An 18,429-nucleotide genomic window follows, 5' to 3' on the forward strand; every position below is an offset into this window, starting at 1 on the left:
CCGAATCCTTGCGGTGACCGAGGCGCACAGCTGCTCGGATCGTGCAAACCCAGCCGCTGCCTGTTAAGCCCAGTGCAGCAGGACCGCGGCAAACCCTGGTCCCCTGAGGGGACAGCTAGCCGGAGGGGTCCCGGGGGGCCAAGGAGGGACAGGGGACAGCCGCAAGTGACCCCCGAAAGCCGCAGGTGATTGCCCATTAACTGTCGTTTGTATGACCAAAAAATGGTATCTCTATTGAAATCTACTGATTTTGTTACTTGTGAAATATTAGCAGTGTTCCAGAACACCTTCCAAATTCTATCCCACGGCTCCTAGAGCTCCCGGGACTCTACAAAGGCATTTGAGGTTCCTGGGGATCTTGTTACCCTTAAACAACTAACAAAAACCCCATAACACAAACCAAAGCATCATGAATCAATAAACAAACAATAAACCATCAGCATAAATATTTTTTAATCATACCTTTCAAATTTTTGTTTGTTTCCCCAATTGAAACTATGACTTTTGAAGCTGCCACTCCCTGCAAGCTTGCCTGCACACCACTGACATGCATTGCTGTGGTCCTCTGAGACACATTAATCAAGATCTGAAAAAAGGATGAAACACATTGTTACCAAAAACTGTTTCAACAAATAAAAATGAAGGCAAAACCAGACTGGATTAGTTGTAAAAGACTCCACAAAGCCATGTTTTTCTTTGAAATCCCAGATTTCTCTAATATTAGAAAATGCCTTTCCAAGCAATTTAAGCTAGCAAAAACATTTTGTCTCCCTACCCAACCCCCAGAAGTAATTATGCATAAAGCTTTATATCTAAATTTAATTTTAAAATAATGTCTAGTGCTTATGCTGGCTGATGCAGTGAATTGTGTCAACAGTATGACTGCATAGAGATAAACAAAATCATTTAATCTCATCAGTGATGCATGGCACAACACTTGAGCAACTTCTTGTTGGCATCTAATCCTGCAGTGAAGTTTCATTCATAATAGCAGCCATACTCAAAAGTTGGTTAGCACCTGGAAGCAACTTGGCCAACAACGGAATCAAAATGTACAATATAAGAACAATAGAGGAAAAAAATCAAAATGGCTATGCTACATTTTCCTCCTTAGAAAAGACGTTTTAAAAAACATGATGTTTTGGCCACATACCAAACACTTCCCAACCATCTGCATTTCTAGAAGAACATTTCTAAATATTTATAATAAAAAAATTCCACAGAATACAGTTTGGTTAGGTCCAAACCAATCTCAGCAGTAACAGAACAGTGCCTCACCTCTCTGTAGGTGTTCAGTAACCCAGGGATCTCATAGTAGACAGTGACCACCCCAGAGTCCCTTGCCAGGGCCACACCAGTCTTGGAATCCACAAGAAGAAGAGCACTTGAGGAGGAGCTCCACACGCCTGGCAGGCCTGGAAAACACCACAGGGGCACTGCTCACACCCTGCTGCCAACTGCAGCATCTCCTGGGCACTGGTGTCTGAGAGTGCCACTGCCAGGCAAGGCACACATCCCCCAGTGCCCAGGAACCACTCTGGTGTCTGAGAGTGCCACTGCCCAGCAGTTATTCTAACACAAGCCCATTAATACCAACAATCAAACACAGTGAGTGAAGGCAGGCCTGACTCCGCAGGAGTCCCACAGAACCAATCCTTTCCAGCTAATGGAATAGAAATATCTGAAGTGCGATGCTCAGGAATTCAATACAAGAGACATATTGCATAGTGCAATTAAAATTAGAGGAGTTGATCAAACCTATTTTAATCATTAACAAGAACAGTGACATTTGATTCTGAACAAACATGGTAAATCATGCATTTAGCTTTGCTGAGACTGGTGTCCCACAGAATAGCTGCTAACCCACACAGCTGGAGGCCACTCACCTTCCTGGGCTGTCAGCAAGGTCCTCGGGCACAGGACATCCCCCACCACCACGTCTGGGAGCTCTGGGAAGATGGCATGTTGCACAGGCAGTGGGATGTAGTCTGCAGTGCCCCTGTGCTCTGCATCCCACACCCTGAGCAGGGCCAACCCCATGCTGACAGTTCTGATCACAAAGGTGTTGTTGGCAGCTCCCTTGGCGATCCGCACGAAGTCATCCCTGCACACAAACACAAGTGCTGCTGTGTGAGGGAAGGCTTGGGAATGGCATTGTCTCTCCAACAGGAGAGGTGTCAAACTCTTCAGCTGGCTGCTTGTTTTCAGGAACAGTCATCTGATGAAGTCCAGCAAAGTAAGGAAATTGTAAAAATTATTCAGGTGTCACTGAGGCAAATTACAGTTCTCAGTTTACCACTATGCTGAGGAAATACCGAGATCGCAATTATGCATGAAAAGTACTAAATTGTGAGAATTGTAGAGCTTTGGAATGACATAATTTGCCTCTTTTTCCTTTTCTCAAGGGTGTTAGGAAGCCAAGAAATTTGAACACCAAAATGCAACTTCCCAGACATAATGTCCAGTTCTGGTATCTACCCAAATTCAGCAAGGTGCTCTGCAGAAAATAAACCATGTTTCAGTAACAGCACTAGTGGTATTCTACTGAAGACCACAGGAGGCTGCTTCACAACATTTACTCTGTGAGGCAGAGACCAAAGCCTTTTGAGGCTTGTCTCTGCTGTGGGAAGGTTGCACAAGCCCATCTGAGGAGACAGCCCCTGATCCAGAACGTTCCCCACCTTACGTAAGCCTTCAGTGAGGTCAGTGGAACACAGCACTGGGAGAGGCAGATGCTGATGGATCAGTTGTTTCTCTGGGCCACTGCTGCGTGCAGGGGGATGATTCAGAGTCACTCAGAGCAAAGCACCACTCCTGCGGGTCCCACTGGGACCACGCTTATCCGGGCAGCTTTTCATGGCTAGGGAATATCGATTGCTAACTGCAACTCTCCTTCCCACCACTGCCTCTGAAGGCTGCAGAGACAAAACCCTTGCTTTGCTAATCCCAGCCCAAGCTGTATGTTCACTTGGTATCCCAGGAACCACTTTTGTTTTATGTATGTCTGGCCTTTTCTTGCTCTGTGTAATTACCACCCGTGACAGACACCCACCTGTTGGTGGCAAAGTTGAGCACAGCATTGTGTGAATGGAAAGTATCTCCAGAGTTGTCCTGGAAATGGACTGTAAACGTCAGTGTCACACCCAGGGGCAGGGCCTGCAGTGCCTCTTTGCTCTGGGTCAGCAGAACCGGCCTCATGGAGATCCTGAGGTAGGAGATGGGGCAGTCCTGGAAAAGCATCGACAGTGAGAAGGAAAGTTCAATTGCTTTTTATGATGCCCCTGTAAAAATAATTGAAGAAAGTTATTTTTATGTAACTATCCAGAGCTGCCTTTATGAGCCACCTGCATTTTGCCATATGCCAGGACTAACACATGAAGCTGCTGTTGTAAGTATCTCCATTTCAGGTTAAAAGGGGCCTGTGACACTGCCTAGTCCAGCCCCCTCTCAAGCTGGGTTACCCAGGGCCAGCTGGGCAGGACCATGTTCAGGCACCTCGGGCATCTGCTCGATGGAGACTCCACAGCTCCTGAAGCCTGTGTTCAACAGCCACCCCAGTAAAAAGTGCTGTCCCGTGTTCAGACAGTGTTTCCTCTGTGTTCCCCTTGCCCTGTCAGGCTGAGAAAAGCCTGGCTCTGTCTGCTTTCTACCCTCACAGCTGATATTTCTTAGCCCTTTTTTCTAGTACCACTGGGAACGGAAACAAGAAACAATCATGAAGAAACATACATCACAAAGAGACTTCAGAGAACACATTACTACCCTATCAATTCAAACTGTTAAGATTCCCTGGATATGCAAGTGAAGAAGTGGCCCCATGACCTCTCTCCTAATAATTCCTGAAATAAAAGGTGCAATTAATTGCCCAGGTATTAGAAGGGTAGCTCACAATGTATGTGTGAGTAAGGGGATGGAATGGTCACTGTTGCCCAGCTCCCCTGCAACAGGTGAGAAAGCCAAGCTGTTCCAGGCAGAGCTGGAAGCTGACAAACCCTGAGGGCTCAGAGGCTCAGCTTGGTTCCCTCAGTGACTCTCCTCAGCCAAGACAGAAGTTGGGAACTACTCTGAACTCCTCAGGAGAGTCTGCTCCATTAACCCTATGTGCACAGCCCCCCATTTCGGCAGTAACACTCCAGGCAAGAAAGGTTTTCTGAAGACAAAGACTTGACAACCTGTTCTTTTGGTGTTTAAATTGCATATTACTATTCTTGATTAACTTACCTAGGTTAACGAGCAAAATTACCCAACAAAAATAACCATATCTCTCTTCTTATTACAGCTGTTGGAAAAGAAATAATGGACAGAGGAAGCAAAAGTCCTCAATTATACTGAAAAAACTATTTTAAAAGAAGGCTTCAAGCTTATCTTGTAGAAAAATCCCTTTATTTTCCTGACCTAAGAGGCTCAGCTAAAATGTAAAACTTTGCAATCTGAAAATGTACATGTCAGAACTTAAAAAGGAAAGGACAAATTTGGCCTCAAGCAAAATACATCTTTGGTGAATCCAAAAAAAAAAAAGTGGCCATGGGCTGGTTTCATCAGTTAAAATCTCCATGCACACAGATCTCTGCCCAACAAGCCGTGGTTACAAGCCAACAAAAACCCCATTTCCCTGACAGATTATCAAGTTGCTTTACTTTAAAATCTCAGCAACTGTCCCACAAGGGATGACTGCTAAATTTAATATTGATGAAAACAGCCTTTTACTGTTAAAGTATCTCAGGTTTTGATGCGAGTTTTTTTTAATTCAAGAAAAACATAAAATAAAATACTGAGCCCAGCAGGCCCAGGCAAGTGCTGAGCTTGGTCCCTCACTAAGCTCACTGTCACTCCTTCTTCAACCACCCTCCCTGGCTTATGTAAGAGCCCTTCTTTGACCAAGTTCAAGGTCTAAGTGTTAGGTGATGCTGCTGCAGCAGTTTGGTTCTTAATTGTACACTTGTAAACAGACAACACCAGACCTTATGAAAGAAGGACAAAGTGAAGGAGAGAGCTTTGCCTCAGAATGACACAACAGATTCAAGCTCATCTCCAGCTCTGTCACAAGTTTTCTGACACGACCTTCAGCAAAACCTCTCAAGCTCTCTCAGCTCTTCAGCCATAAAATGAATTGTGTTACCTCATGAGGTTCAAAATATCATTTCCATATAGGCACTACAGTTGTAGTAAGTACAGGAAAATAAATGAGCTGTACAAGGTGCTGAACTGAGATGGGTCCTACTACAGAGAGCTCTGTATCACCATCTTGGGTACAGGACAAACTCACACAGGGGGATCTGACTTCAGTCCCACTGCGTGCTGACTAAATGGTGTTTGAGCCACCCCAAACTCATCAGACATTTTTCACTTGCCAAAGGGAAGAAACAAGGTTATCAGTAACAGAGCTGGAGATGAATTTGGGAAATTCCAAAATTCAAATTAAAAAATCCACCAAGACACTTCACAGTGATTACAGGAACAGCAAACACTTAGAAATAACTTAAAGCACTCAATTGTACATTTTTCTCCTTTAGCTGGGACAGAGGGAAGATGCTGACAGTAAAAAGGGATAGGAGGAAGGGGAGCAGTGGATATCTCAAGGCTCATGCTGCCAGATGCAGGAAGTTCTTGGCTCAAGGATTTTTTGAACAGAGATGATGGGCTTACATTCCCTGGTGTCCCACGGTTCAAAGCTCAGAACTGTTAATTCCCACACTGCTCATTTTTCAGAAGTGAAGTTCAAGAAGTGCAGCCAACAATCCCTGTTGGAGCAGTGAAGATGTACTTGAGGAAAGTGCAAAGGAAGGGAGCTGACAGTACCTTAACAGCAGCTATGATGGTCTGGTTGATGCCAAACAACTCCTGTGAAATCACTTCAATGGTTGAGGATCCGATCACAGACCAGAGATGAGGAATCCTCTCTCATCAACTTTCACTACAGGGACTTTGTCTGGCCCATCCAGGACACGGTAACTTAAGGAGGCAACTTGGTCCCTGAAGCAAAATAGAAAGTAAGGAATCCTTTAAATGTGTAAAACCATATTTAGGGTCTCTTCCAATACAAACTATTCTGTGATTCCATTAAACTTAGGGTTCCCTCCCCCTAAAATGCAAATGCCTCCAAAGCTTTGCCCTCGTGTGTGTCCTACTGTCCCTATCTGACCATTATTATGCTGGGAAAACAAGCCTGCTATGAGTCTAAAATGTCAGTCTTTGAAAACAGATTATGTAAAAAGAATTTCTCATTTGGAAATGACATTTTAATCTGAAATTCCAGCCATAACCTCTGTGTGCGAAATACACAGAATTATACTCCACAAAGCCTCAATCACCCATCAAAACCTCTACAGGAAGCAGGCAGCAGGATACTGCTTTAACTGGCTCAGCTGCTTTTAAAAACAGGATCTGAAAGTTCCCAATATTGAATGAATTTTACAGCTACAATCTAATACAAGATTTGACAAAGCCTGAGAGAACAGTAAGATACCATGAACCAGCAGGTAAGCTGTGTATTAAATGGATGAACAGTGCTACTGAGAGGCTGAAACAGCTCCCTTAAACACAACTGTCCTACAGTGTGGATACAGGGCTGACACAAGCCACACTATGGAAACTGAGCACTGACCTGTTGGTCTGAAGTTCAATAAAGGAATTTGGTGACATGAGGATCTGCTCTGCTTCTGCCTCTGGAGTGACTAGATGAAGTTTTTCAAACACCTGGAAAGTAAGAGGCATTTTGGCCCACTGTTGTGTGCAGACAGTAATTTAGTTTATTTATTGAATCTTCAAAATAAATCAACAAACAAAAATAAACAGAGCTGTAACTTTCTTTCTTCTCTTGTATAATATATATGGTAAAACAAGACAACTGAACATGAGTATTTGAGAATGGGAGAGCCACTATCTTCTACAAGTTATTCTGAGAGTATTTATTTCCAGGGTTATGGGTAAACTGGTTGGTAGTAAGTTCAGGAATTTTCTTCAGCATGAAAACAGAGGATTTCTCAAGGGAAAGGTGTTGGGAATGTCATATTCACCCGAGTTACTTTAGCCTCCCCCTAACCCCATGAGCTCATGAACTGCATGAGCCCAGATGAGGAATATTATACAAACAAGAGTAAGGACACAAAGATAAACCAAAGCTGGAGCTACTCCTGCATTTCAAATTCCTGATCTCAAACAGAGACTTCAGTCCAGTTCTGAAGGAGATACTTCAACATGAACAACTGTATAGGAAATCATCCTACCTGAATCTGGATTTCGTCAGACAGTTCCCTTGCCATGTTGTAGAACTGGTTGGCTGCAGCATCAAGAATCTTCACGACAACTTTGAGGCCTGTTCTTCCCTTTACTCTGCCATAAACATCCACTGCAAAGTTGTAGTTTGCAGGAAGCTGAAAAGCAGCCTTGGACAGGAGAAGGGATTCAAGTTTGACTCATGGAAAGCGCAGACATTGGCACCGAGGTGCTGACAACTGATCCTGGCTTTTGAGGCAGTGGAGGCAGCAACATTCCCTGCATTGCCCTGAAGTGGCCGTTTCCTTTTCCCAAGCTGCACACACATGCACTACACACACACACACACACACACACACACACACACTTTACCTCACTGTGCCTTGTCCTGACATCCAGGGTGTCCCTCTTGCTGACAGACCAGTGGAACGTTAACCCTGGCACAGCACTGCCGAAGGAGAAAGGAGTCTGAGTGCTGGTGATGCCCATGACATAAACTGGCATCTGGAAAGAGAGAAACCAGCCTGCTTAGGTAATGCCAGCATGCAAACCAAGCACCTGCCCACAGCAAAGAGAATTTAAATTCCCTCTGATTAAGAGATGGGGTCTCTCATGAAGAAAATGGTTCCTCCCAGAACTGCAGTGCTGTCACCAGGAGGTGTGACAGCAACGAGCACAAGCTGCAGTTCCAACACGTGAAGGTGACAAAAGCCAATCCCTAACCAGCTCACCTGAGTACCAGCCTTCATTTGTGTGATGGGTGCCCGAATTCTCACAGCTGTCAGCTGTACCACCTCAACTTCCACCTTGTCCTGGGAAAGAGGAAGGTAAGACACTATAAGCACTTGTCAAACAGAAACCAGACTTCACTTTCAGGCTCTACAGCCACTATTTTACCATTATCTAATCACTGTTGCTCTGTGATTTTTCTGAGATGTCAGAGGAAATACAGATGGACAAATTCAGTAGAAATGTAAAAAACTAGAAAGGATTAAATTTTGATTTATAAGCATTTAAAAATGTCCCCCAGATTGAAAAAAAAAATCTACTCAAAATTACTGATGACATGAATGATGGAGCTGAGAGGTGAGAGACAGCAGCAGACAAGATCACAAGGGGCCCCAGAAGAAGAGGGATGAAGAAACCCAGGAGTAAAGGAAGACACAGAGAGGAGCTGGAATGAAATGAGGATTGTAGAGCACCGAATGGGACAATTGAGAATAAAAACATGATGTTTGACTCTGACATCTCCTCTTCATATACCCAGGCATTCCTGATAGATTTTATTCCTGCTGTGTACTGGGGAGGAAAGGTCAGACCTGGACCTCACCGGGCAGCAGATTGACCTTTCAAGTTCACTTTGCCTCCTGTCACACGATTAGGGCAGACTGCTGTCCCATTAAAAAGCAGACATTTCTTGGTTTTTTGGGGTTTTTTTTATATTTAGTTTGTGTCTTCTTGGGACTGTTCTGGCACCTGTCAAGCAGCAGAGCATTGTGGTTCACAGCAGCTGTGCTGCCCTGAGCTCAAAGGAAGAAGTCGTAAGATCTGGCCCAAGTTCTGTTCCTCTGAGTCTCATGGAAGTCCCAGGGACTTTTGCTCCCTTGCAGGCCTGCCCACCTCCCTCACACACAGCTGCAGGAAAATCTAAGGACACAGATTCTGAGGGACTGTCAGGGATTCACTGCTTGCACCTCACAGATGGGGTCAGACCACAGCAAGGGATGACAGTGTTCTATACTGCTGCAGCTTAGGAGACAATTTTTTCAGCAACAGCTGCCTTCGGATCATCCTGACCTAAGAGGGAATGCAGATCAAGACAACCTTCTGCTGTGCTAGAAAGGCTTCTTTAGATGGGCTTTTCTAGATGCACTAACCAATTCTGACAACTTCAGACTGGTCATAAAGCCTCCCTGGTTATCTGTGAGACTGATTTAAGGCACAGCAAGATTTACCCGCCTGTTCAAAGTATTACCTGTGCTAATACCTGTGTAAGTTCATGTGCCAGGGAGAAGGAACTCTGAGTTTTCATCTTCAGGAAACCAGAGAAGTGCACGAGGTAACACTGCTCATGCAGAAAGACTCTGTGCCCCCTTTCAGAGCCAAAGCCACAAGTCAGAGAGCTCCTGTCAGCTCCCAACAGCACCACAAACATTACCTGGGACACTGCCACAAGCTTCTCTGTCTCTGCATCAACAGCCTGTCACCGCCCCGCTGCCAATGGCCAGTCCTCTGACCAGCCCAGAGCTGTTCACTGCAGCAATGTGCTTGTTGTCAATGGAGAAAATGATGTTGGAGAGAGGCTGGGGGCCTCCTTCAGCACTGATCTGTCAGAACAGCACACAGAACAGCTACTGAACACTTCAGATAGTTCTGGTCACCTCTACAGGGCACACCCTCCCTGCTCAGCACCACAGTGACTTCAGTGCTGCTTGCACCTTCCCAGGACAGCTCCAGGACTATTCCCCCAGGTCCTAGCAGGATGTCAGCCTGGGAAATGCATGAGCTGAGCACAGAAGTGGACCCTGTGCCTCACAGAGTGTCACAGGTTGATGCCACCTCCACTCCAGAAAGTTTCAGCAAACTTTACCTCCCCTTCTCCTCAGCACCCTGGTGTACAGCTCTGCTCTGTGTTTCAGTGTGAACAACAAGCCCACCATGCCTAATTTCATGGAGCCGACAGATTTACTCATGCTGTGCTGGTGTTTAACACCAGAAAAGCTGACACCCAATTGACAAATGCAAATACAAATCCTTTGATCCAGCAATAGAGCAAAACAGAAGCTGCCTCAAGAATGACATTGTTCTTGCTCACTGGAGTATCCATCACAGAAACATAATGGGCTGGGTTAGGAAGGACCTCAAAACTCATCTTGTTCCATGGGCAGGGACACCCTTCACTAATCCCAGGCTGCTCCAAGCCCTGTCCAACCTGGCCTTGGACACTTCCAGGGATCCAGGGGCAGCCAAAGCTGCTCTGGGCACCCTGTGCCAGGGCCTCCCCACCCTCACAGGGAACAATTCCTGCCCAATATCCCATGTGGCCCTGCCCTGCGTTGGGTTGAAACCACTCCTGGTGTCCTGTCACTCCAGGTCCTTGCCCAAAGTCTCTCTCCAACAAGCCTGTCAGTCCATTCAGTGTGAATGCAGATAAATGTCAAGTTGAGTATTTCCTGCTGAAAATCCAGTTATGAAGATTCATTTTACAACAGAAATTACAAAGTAAAGAAAATATGTAAGACGATGCCTCACCTGAACCATGGCCCCAATAATTAGGGTCACTTTCCTTGGCAGTAGTCTAAATGGGGGAAAGACCTAAAAACAGAAATATTAATACCTGTGTTCAGGATCCTTCAGTCAGATAAATTACACCACAGTACAAATGTACAACTGAGACTTTAGTTGCTTAATCACAGTAAACTGAGCATGCAGAAATTTAACTCATCTGAGTTAAACAACACTGAAATCTGACTGGCATTAGGTCAGCTTCCAGACAGAATTAATTTTATGGCAAATGGATTACTATACTGTAACCATAATGTATGTATTCCTGTTCCATTGTAGCACAGACTTTCTTTATGCATGTATCTTATCTGAAATTATTATTTACTTCAATCTGCTGTGGAGCAGAGTTGAGTCTCTGTCCTCTTCTGTCAGCCACAGTTGCCATCAGACTCGTCTGCTCAATGCTCATCCCACGCACCAGGAAAGCAGCAGTGTGCTCATCCGGAGCCTCCCTCAGGGGGCTGCAAAGAAATCCATTAAAGAGATAATAAATTATTTTTTTTTACCACAAGGCTAAGTGACTGTCTGAAGCAAAGTTGAGGAAATTATCACATTTTTACACATGATTGCTCTTTGCAAACTGTGCTTTATTGAAACATTAAATACTTGAAGTGAAAATGAAACCAGTAACAGACACAGTGAGTTTGATAACATCAGATGTGCCTTCACACAGCACTCTTCACCTGACACTCTCTGCCAAGTCACTGCTTCCAAGATGCACAAAGCTTCATCAGTCATCACACTGGAGGAACGAAGTCTTGTTCATCAGCCAGCAACATTCAGCCTGTTGGTTCAGGCAACTTCCCTCACAAATAATATTTTACCTTTTAACAGATAATTAAGGCTTCACAAAAAGAAAATAAATAGACTCTCAGCCGTTGTGTATTACCATGCCTTTAACCTAATATCTTTATTCATTTTTTGCCAATTCTTATTCACAGATTAATTTCAAAAGTCCATTAACTTACACAAGTGAGACAAGCTGAGATGCTGCTTTGAGACTGAGATCCATGACAGGGAAGTATTTTGTCAGAAAAGGTTTCTTTGAGTCATCCAGAACTCTGACATAAGCTTTAACTGTTTGTCCAATCTCCCCCTGAAACAGATATATCCAGTCATTCTGCATTCACACCACTCTTATTTATTAGCATAAAAATTTTCACTTTATTTTGTATTATACTTGTAGTAGGCTAGTGGAGATAGAGCCCCAAGGTTAGACTAGCACTGATTTTAAAGACTAATCCCTGCAGCTAGAGTTAGTGTCAGATGAATTGAATGAACTCAGGTCCTTCAGCTGGCAAGGGCATAATTAAAACATCCAGAAATATCAACACTTCTTTTGTTTAAAGTGCACCCAAGCTGGCAAGAGCAATGAGCTGGACTTTCTTCTGTTCAGTTTTAAAACCTGACATATGGAAAATGACCTTGGGGCAAAACCTACTCCTAAAAGAATTGCTCACATGCACTTTAAACAGGAGGAAATGTAAATGAGCATGTCCATATAAATTATGGATTAATATTACTATGTAAATGCAAAAGCTGAGATTGCTGCCACACAGAACATGAACAGATACCTGATACTCTGAGACCCGTATAACCTGAAGGGATAAATTTGGGAGGGAGAAACAGAGACATAGGGAGGTTGCAGTTGTTTCTCTGTTGTAGCATCTTGTCCATGTGTGATCTCTGTGCTCAGGACCAGCAGCACAGGGAGCCAGGGCAGGCTGGATCAGCTCCTAATGCTGCTTCCAAGGCACTGACCTTGCCAACAACTGGCACGTACAATTCCTGGATATCAGACACATGAATTTCAGCTTCAGCTGGGGCAGGGAAAGCCAGACACAGGTCTTGAATCATTACAGTCACTGATCCTGGGAGCAGAGGCTGCACCTGCAATGCCAAAAGAAAACTGCCTTATAGCACTTCTTTTGTCTCTTGTTCACATTTGTATCACTTTCAGGGCAGAAGCAGTTGGATGCAGAAATCTCCAAGCTTACACAAGGAGAATTCTTCCACCAAAATAAAAATCAAGCTGTAAAATGTATGTAAAAAGTATTGAGCTACTGAGCTAGTGCAAACAGCCCCCAGGCACCAAGTGAATTAACAGCTCTTCATCTGGAACAGTCTGGCATCCTGTTACCCTCCTGCCTCAGGAGAAAAAACACACAAATCGTTTAGAGCAACAAAATTTTCTTAGAGTGAAAACCAAAGCGATAAGGGGAAAAAAAAAAGTGAGAACAAAAATTATGCCTGTAAAGCACTGGTATTGCTTCCTGTAAGGTTTGTACTCTACTGTCACTGCTTCTCATCTGAGCAGCCAAAACCTGGTGGTAGATCCTGGCAAGTAAGAGGACAATTGACAGATCAGGTGTTTCTTTAATAAAACTATTATTACATTTATTTTAAAGAACGAGAATGTTACACTTAACAGATAAAGAGAATAAAACAATGAAGAGAGAGACCTCTGGTCCCAAACACAAGCCCTCAGAACTAAGCACCCATCCCAAAGTCCCCTCTGCCAAGGCCATGCAGCCACACCTTGCTCCTCACATCAGCTCTGCAGTTCTCCTGCAACTCCCTGACCTTGTCACAGACCTCAGGACAATCCCAGCTGTTCTGCTCCCTTTGGCCAGGGAGCAGTGAAGTCGGGTGTCCTGCTGTGTGCTCTGAACTCTGAACAAGGGGAGATGGACAGGCCCCCCAGTGCATGGGAGCTCAGTGAACTCTCAGCTCTGCCCAGCAGCACCACAGGAGCCAGCAGCAGAGCAGTGGGGAAAGCTGACATTTTGTTCTGTGAGGGCACTACACCTGTTTCTGCCTCAAAATAGAAAGGGATGTGAAGTTTTAATAAAGGTCAGCTTCCAGAACAGCAGCAGTTCCCAGAGAGGGTGGCTAACACAGGGGCTGGGCAGCAGGGCAGGGGAAGTGGCACAGGGAGGGAGCTGGAATGGAGCTCAGCTGGGCTGGGAGACCAGAGAAAGCAAACAGGGAAAAGGGCAAGCAGGGCTACTGCAACTCTTAAAACTCTTCCTGTCTCAGTGAACTCTGCTCTTCTCCTCTCCCATTATGTGCCCAGTGGCTCCCAGTTTCCAGGGATATTGCACTGCTGACCACTCTTCACTCTTCCCCTGCTACCACCCACCCATGCCCAGAGAAGCTGCTGTGTCAAAACCAGAGGGAGAGCTACAGAATTCCTCCTTGGCAGTCCCACTGAAAAGCCTGGGAATCACTGCTCCAGATAAGTTGAATTTAGTTTCTCACAAGAGTTTACTGCCAACTTATCCTCTGTCAACTTGGCTGCACTGGTACTTGCCATGGCAGCAGCTTTACAGAGCCTGCTGATTTCCCAGGCCATTCTGCTGCTTCCATGGAAAAACCCAGGGCTTGTACTGGGATGTAACCCAAGCACAGCACACAGGGCTAACAAACCTGCCAAATGTGTGTGGGGTTGCGTTTTTTAAAAAATGTGTTTAATGTGGACTTCTCTCTCCTTTAATCTGACAGGCAGTTAAATCCCTTCCCACACTTCACAAAGCCTGTCTTGCTGTCACTGCTCCACTCCTGAATTCCAGACAAGAGCACTGAACCTATCTCATGTACATCAGTTAAACCCATCAGGGAGACCTGACTAAAAAACTATTAAGAGTTTGAACAGTGTACTATGTACAAAAAATTCCTCATCTCTTCTACTTTTTTCTCACCTCTGTGCCTAGCTGGAAAAAATATTCCCACCTCACACTTAAAATAGTTAGAGACAATTAAAATGTTCCACCAATTCTTTTGATATTCTAATTTCCACGTTAGTTATCACTATTTCACAGCTTTATCAGCATTACTTTTTAAAAGACAAACCTGTAAATTATACATTTATAAAAATCACCCTTTAGAGCAACTTGTTTCGCTTCAAGTTCTTGCCTAATGAAAGCAGCAATGCAAACACAGAATTTTATTGGTGTTCACTGCAGAATGCATTTCATATCCCAGGCCTGATGAAGTCAAGCACACTTGCACTTTATTGGCATCTTCTAGTGGAAAAGTGCATTAGAAACTTCATATGGAGATCAGAATAAACTCTTTAATAGAAATTCATTCACAAAAACAGGATGCAATACTGTGATTTAAAAATACCTTGAAACAACACCATAGGATAGAAGAATTTGAAACCTTCAGAACTACTGGCCCACAGCAAATACTCCAGTATTACTTTGGAAACCAATTAATCTTATGTGTAGCTTCTGAATAATTCTGTCATGTTACTCTTTGTGGTGTGTTTGTGAAATCAGGAACATTTTACTACAAAGTTGTAATGGGTGAAGTACTTGGAACTGGCTTTTACCTTATACAGGAAACACAACTGCATCAAAGCTGTAAAGAAACAATTTCCTGTACCTGAGACTAGAGCAGAAAGTGCCAGTGCAAAGATTCCCTGCCTGAAGCACAACCGTGACAGGCAAACACATCCAAAATGCAGCTACTGCCTCTATTCACACCTGCTGCAAAATGCCCAGGAGTGCTAAAGCTGCAGAACAATAACCTGGTTGGCAAAAAGGTGTAAAACCACAAAATACTGCACTCACCAAAGCAGTGCCTCGAGTCTCTTCATGTGTCACTCTTACAATATTTGGCACACTGGTATCAATGAAAAAATATCCAGAACCTTGTTGGATGAGAAGTTCTGCCTGCAAAACCAGAAAAGCATCCTGAATTAAGATTGTATCTTTCCAGTAAAGCTGTCTCCTCACACACCCTCTGTAATGTGTTATGTTTTCCTCCATGCAGCTGGAAAGCAGCAGAGTAACTCCTCACCTGGATGTCAGGGTGGTTGTAGATGGAGAGCCCAGTGGGGCTCACTTTCACATCTTCCACAAGCATCACTTCAATGGTGGCAGGCCCTGGGAGCACAGCCTCGTGCTGCAAGAACAATGTTAGCAGTTACAGAAAGAGGCACAACACTGCCAGAGTCCTGTGTGTGCAGGGAGGATGTTTAAAGCAGGCAACCAAAGCTCAGAGCACAGGCTGAGGGATGAGATGCCCACAAGATCCAGAGGGCTCAGTCAGTCAGCACAGGGAAGGGCATCCTCAGGGCTGCTCTGTTCTGCACCCCTGGCCAAGGCAGAGGACAAGGGCCCAGCACTGCAGGATCAGTGAATGATGTCTGACAAGAACAGACAGGGTATTAACTCTGAGCCACGGCCCAAGTTCATACAGAATGATAAGGAAAATGCACAAAGTGTTCTAGCTCTAACTCATCTTTCCATGCTTCTTAGCAGGCCACCAAAAGAAATTCTTCCTTAAGTGTAAGTACATGAATACTGGACCAAATGCAGCTTTCATCACTCACTCAGAACAACATTAGCTCAGAAAAGGAAAAAGATTTCTAGAGGAAGTCAGTACTCTGTACCCATTTCACCTCATTAGTAGAATTATTTCCTTGATGTAGAAAGGATGTGATCTTTCCCTAATGACATAATAGGGTGTTCCACTAAAACATGGAACAGTCAAGACATCTTAATATCCCATCTACTAGATTTCTGTTTGTGTTTTTGGCTGCAAGAAAGGAGAATGGGCAGGTTTGAAAGCAGAACAGAGCAGCCCATTGCTGATGTACTTGAAAAATGCACCCAGGTCACCTCATTTAAAAAAAAACTCATTCATGAGCCCACAAAGTGCAGCATGACTGGCATCTACAGAATCCTCCTAAATTTAAACACAGAGAATAGAACTTAAGAATATGCCAGTGTTCTCTGAACTCAAGGCAAAGTTTAGAGCAGTCTCTTTACTAATTATTTCGAAAAGTAAGAAAGAATATATAATACTGGTTTAACAAAGCAGAGCACAGTGAACTACAAAATAATTGTAGAACATCAAGTATCCATATTACAGCTCAATTTCTAAGAGAGAAAAAAAAAAAGTAACACAAACAAATATCTCAAATAACTTAACTTCAGCAGCAAAGTAACTGTGTCTCTGTGGTAATTCTCATTAAGCCATAGTCAAATTCTTCACGGGAAATACATCTGCACCATGCTTTCCCAACATGAGAAGAGTGGAAACCTCACAGAAAAGTCAAGAACCAAGTGGCAAAAAAGATCACCTCTCAAAGAATTTACTAAGCAGATGCCACACCTGGGCCAAGCTGAGAAGAACCTGGCCCACAGAGTATTTCACATTACTGGTACCCATCTGATACCTGCTTTGAGTTAAATCCTGTAACCTCTCATTGCATATTTAACTTTTTGCCTCAAGTATGTTTTCAAGGTACTGCATATAGTTCAAATCCACTTAAATCTTGCTAACAAGATTAAACAGAAATTCCAGTTAGGAAGCAGAATATTTTAAGAGTCAGTTATTGCACATGTCAGGTTATTCCACAGGCTGAAGCCTGCCCTTATATTCAGCTTACAAAAGTGACATAAACAGAAAACTGCCAGCTGTTTACACCTGCCCTCTTTGTTCATCATCATTACCTTTTACTGTTTTTCTTCCCTAGCTTGTATATCTACACACTAAGTATCTCAGGGAGTGGCTAATGACTTGTAAAATGAGAGCCTGGGTTTACGGCTGGCATCAGGAAAAAAAAAAAGAGAGCATCAGTCAGAGCCCAGCCTAACATATGGTCCATATGAGGAATCAGTCAGCTTTTGCTTTGCTCATGCAGAACTTTCCCACCCAGTTCTGCAGGGGCAATAATCCATTTGCTTTCCCCAGAGACAGCTGCATGAAGCACATGGCTGCTTTAATGAAGGACAAGCAGCAGAGATTCACCAATTCTTAAAAAACCCTAAACTGAAACAAAACCAACTGAAACACTTCTCTGTAATGCCCTTGCTCAGATGGTTAAAAAACTCCCAAGGACTTGGACAAATTTGATTTGGATAGCAGCACCTAGTGCAGAGGAAAGCAGGAAAACCATGAACCAGTATCAAATCTCTGCAGAATGAACCGGACTGCACCAGGGAGCTGCCTGATTTGTACAGTACTGTGTGTGGAGGAAATAAAGCCACCAGAACACTGGGCATTGACCACAGGGAAATGGCAAATCCCCCCAGGTACTGTTACCGGTATTTGGGCTCTGGCTGCCTTCAGGTGGGGCTGCTGGAATCCAGTGGCAGTGGCAGAGATGGCAGCAGTTCCAAACTCATGGTCAACTACCACAGTTTGTAAGCCTAGAATGCAACAAAGATGAGAAATACATTCAGCTCCTCTAGGCTCATTCTCATCAGACAAGAACTTTCTCTCTCAAGACAGGTTCTAGACATTGGACTTGGTTCCTTTTTTCTCCTCTCTTTAATAGCACACACTAAAAAGTGCACATTGATGTTAAACTGAAGTATGACTGCAGATTACAGTAATTTCTTTAATCAAGATGAGACACTGCCAAACAGATTTAATCTGGACCTTCAAACAAAGAAATGCTCATTTCAGCCCACTCATATCCTGCATTTTCTTCTGACCATTGCCCTCCTCCTTCAGAGTCAGCTCCATTGGCAGCTCCGTCTCAATACGAGCAATGGCCTTATTTGTGGATTCCCACACAATACTAAGGGAGCTGAAGTTATCAAATTTCCTGCCTTGCTGGTCATAGGCAGCCAAATCCAGCACTGGATTGCGGTAATTGGAAACAGGAACCTGAAAAAGAAGGAATATTTTGAACTGAACAGATACAACGGGATTTTTTAATCATTAAAGAAAACATATGCTGAGTTCCATGAGGTTTGTTACAACATCAATGCATAAGGAATGTTTGTTAAAAGGAGCCATCAGTGCAAGGCATTCAGCTGTGCTCCAACAGCCCTGAGATTATCTCATCTGGTCAGACCATAGTGCTGCTTACACCAGGCAGGTTCAAGTCCTGTATGGGCCATTTGGAGTTGGATTCCATGATCCTTTTGGGTCCCTTCCAACTCAGAGCATTCTGTGAATATCTGA

General features: G+C 44.1%; 1 protein-coding gene across 1 annotated transcript in view; it reads right to left on the reverse strand.

Moving 5' to 3' along the window:
• Nucleotides 1-366: 366 nt before the first annotated feature.
• The window catches only part of LOC116806645 (nuclear pore membrane glycoprotein 210), a 47,090-nt gene continuing 29,027 nt past the window's right edge, over nt 367-18,429 (reverse strand). Inside the window, 20 exon segments of the mRNA XM_072923632.1 lie at nt 367-586; nt 1,279-1,415; nt 1,887-2,104; nt 3,053-3,228; nt 5,800-5,879; nt 5,882-5,973; nt 6,605-6,696; nt 7,227-7,385; nt 7,588-7,719; nt 7,947-8,027; nt 9,374-9,413; nt 9,415-9,542; nt 10,468-10,530; nt 10,826-10,961; nt 11,469-11,596; nt 12,262-12,390; nt 15,078-15,179; nt 15,307-15,411; nt 17,560-17,666; nt 17,931-18,129. Of these exon segments, the coding sequence (XP_072779733.1) occupies nt 437-586; nt 1,279-1,415; nt 1,887-2,104; nt 3,053-3,228; nt 5,800-5,879; nt 5,882-5,973; nt 6,605-6,696; nt 7,227-7,385; nt 7,588-7,719; nt 7,947-8,027; nt 9,374-9,413; nt 9,415-9,542; nt 10,468-10,530; nt 10,826-10,961; nt 11,469-11,596; nt 12,262-12,390; nt 15,078-15,179; nt 15,307-15,411; nt 17,560-17,666; nt 17,931-18,129 (2,454 nt within the window). The 3' untranslated portion in view covers nt 367-436.

This window comes from Taeniopygia guttata, chromosome 1A (genome assembly GCF_048771995.1).
Source record: "Taeniopygia guttata chromosome 1A, bTaeGut7.mat, whole genome shotgun sequence".
Classification (NCBI taxonomy): domain Eukaryota; kingdom Metazoa; phylum Chordata; class Aves; order Passeriformes; family Estrildidae; genus Taeniopygia; species Taeniopygia guttata.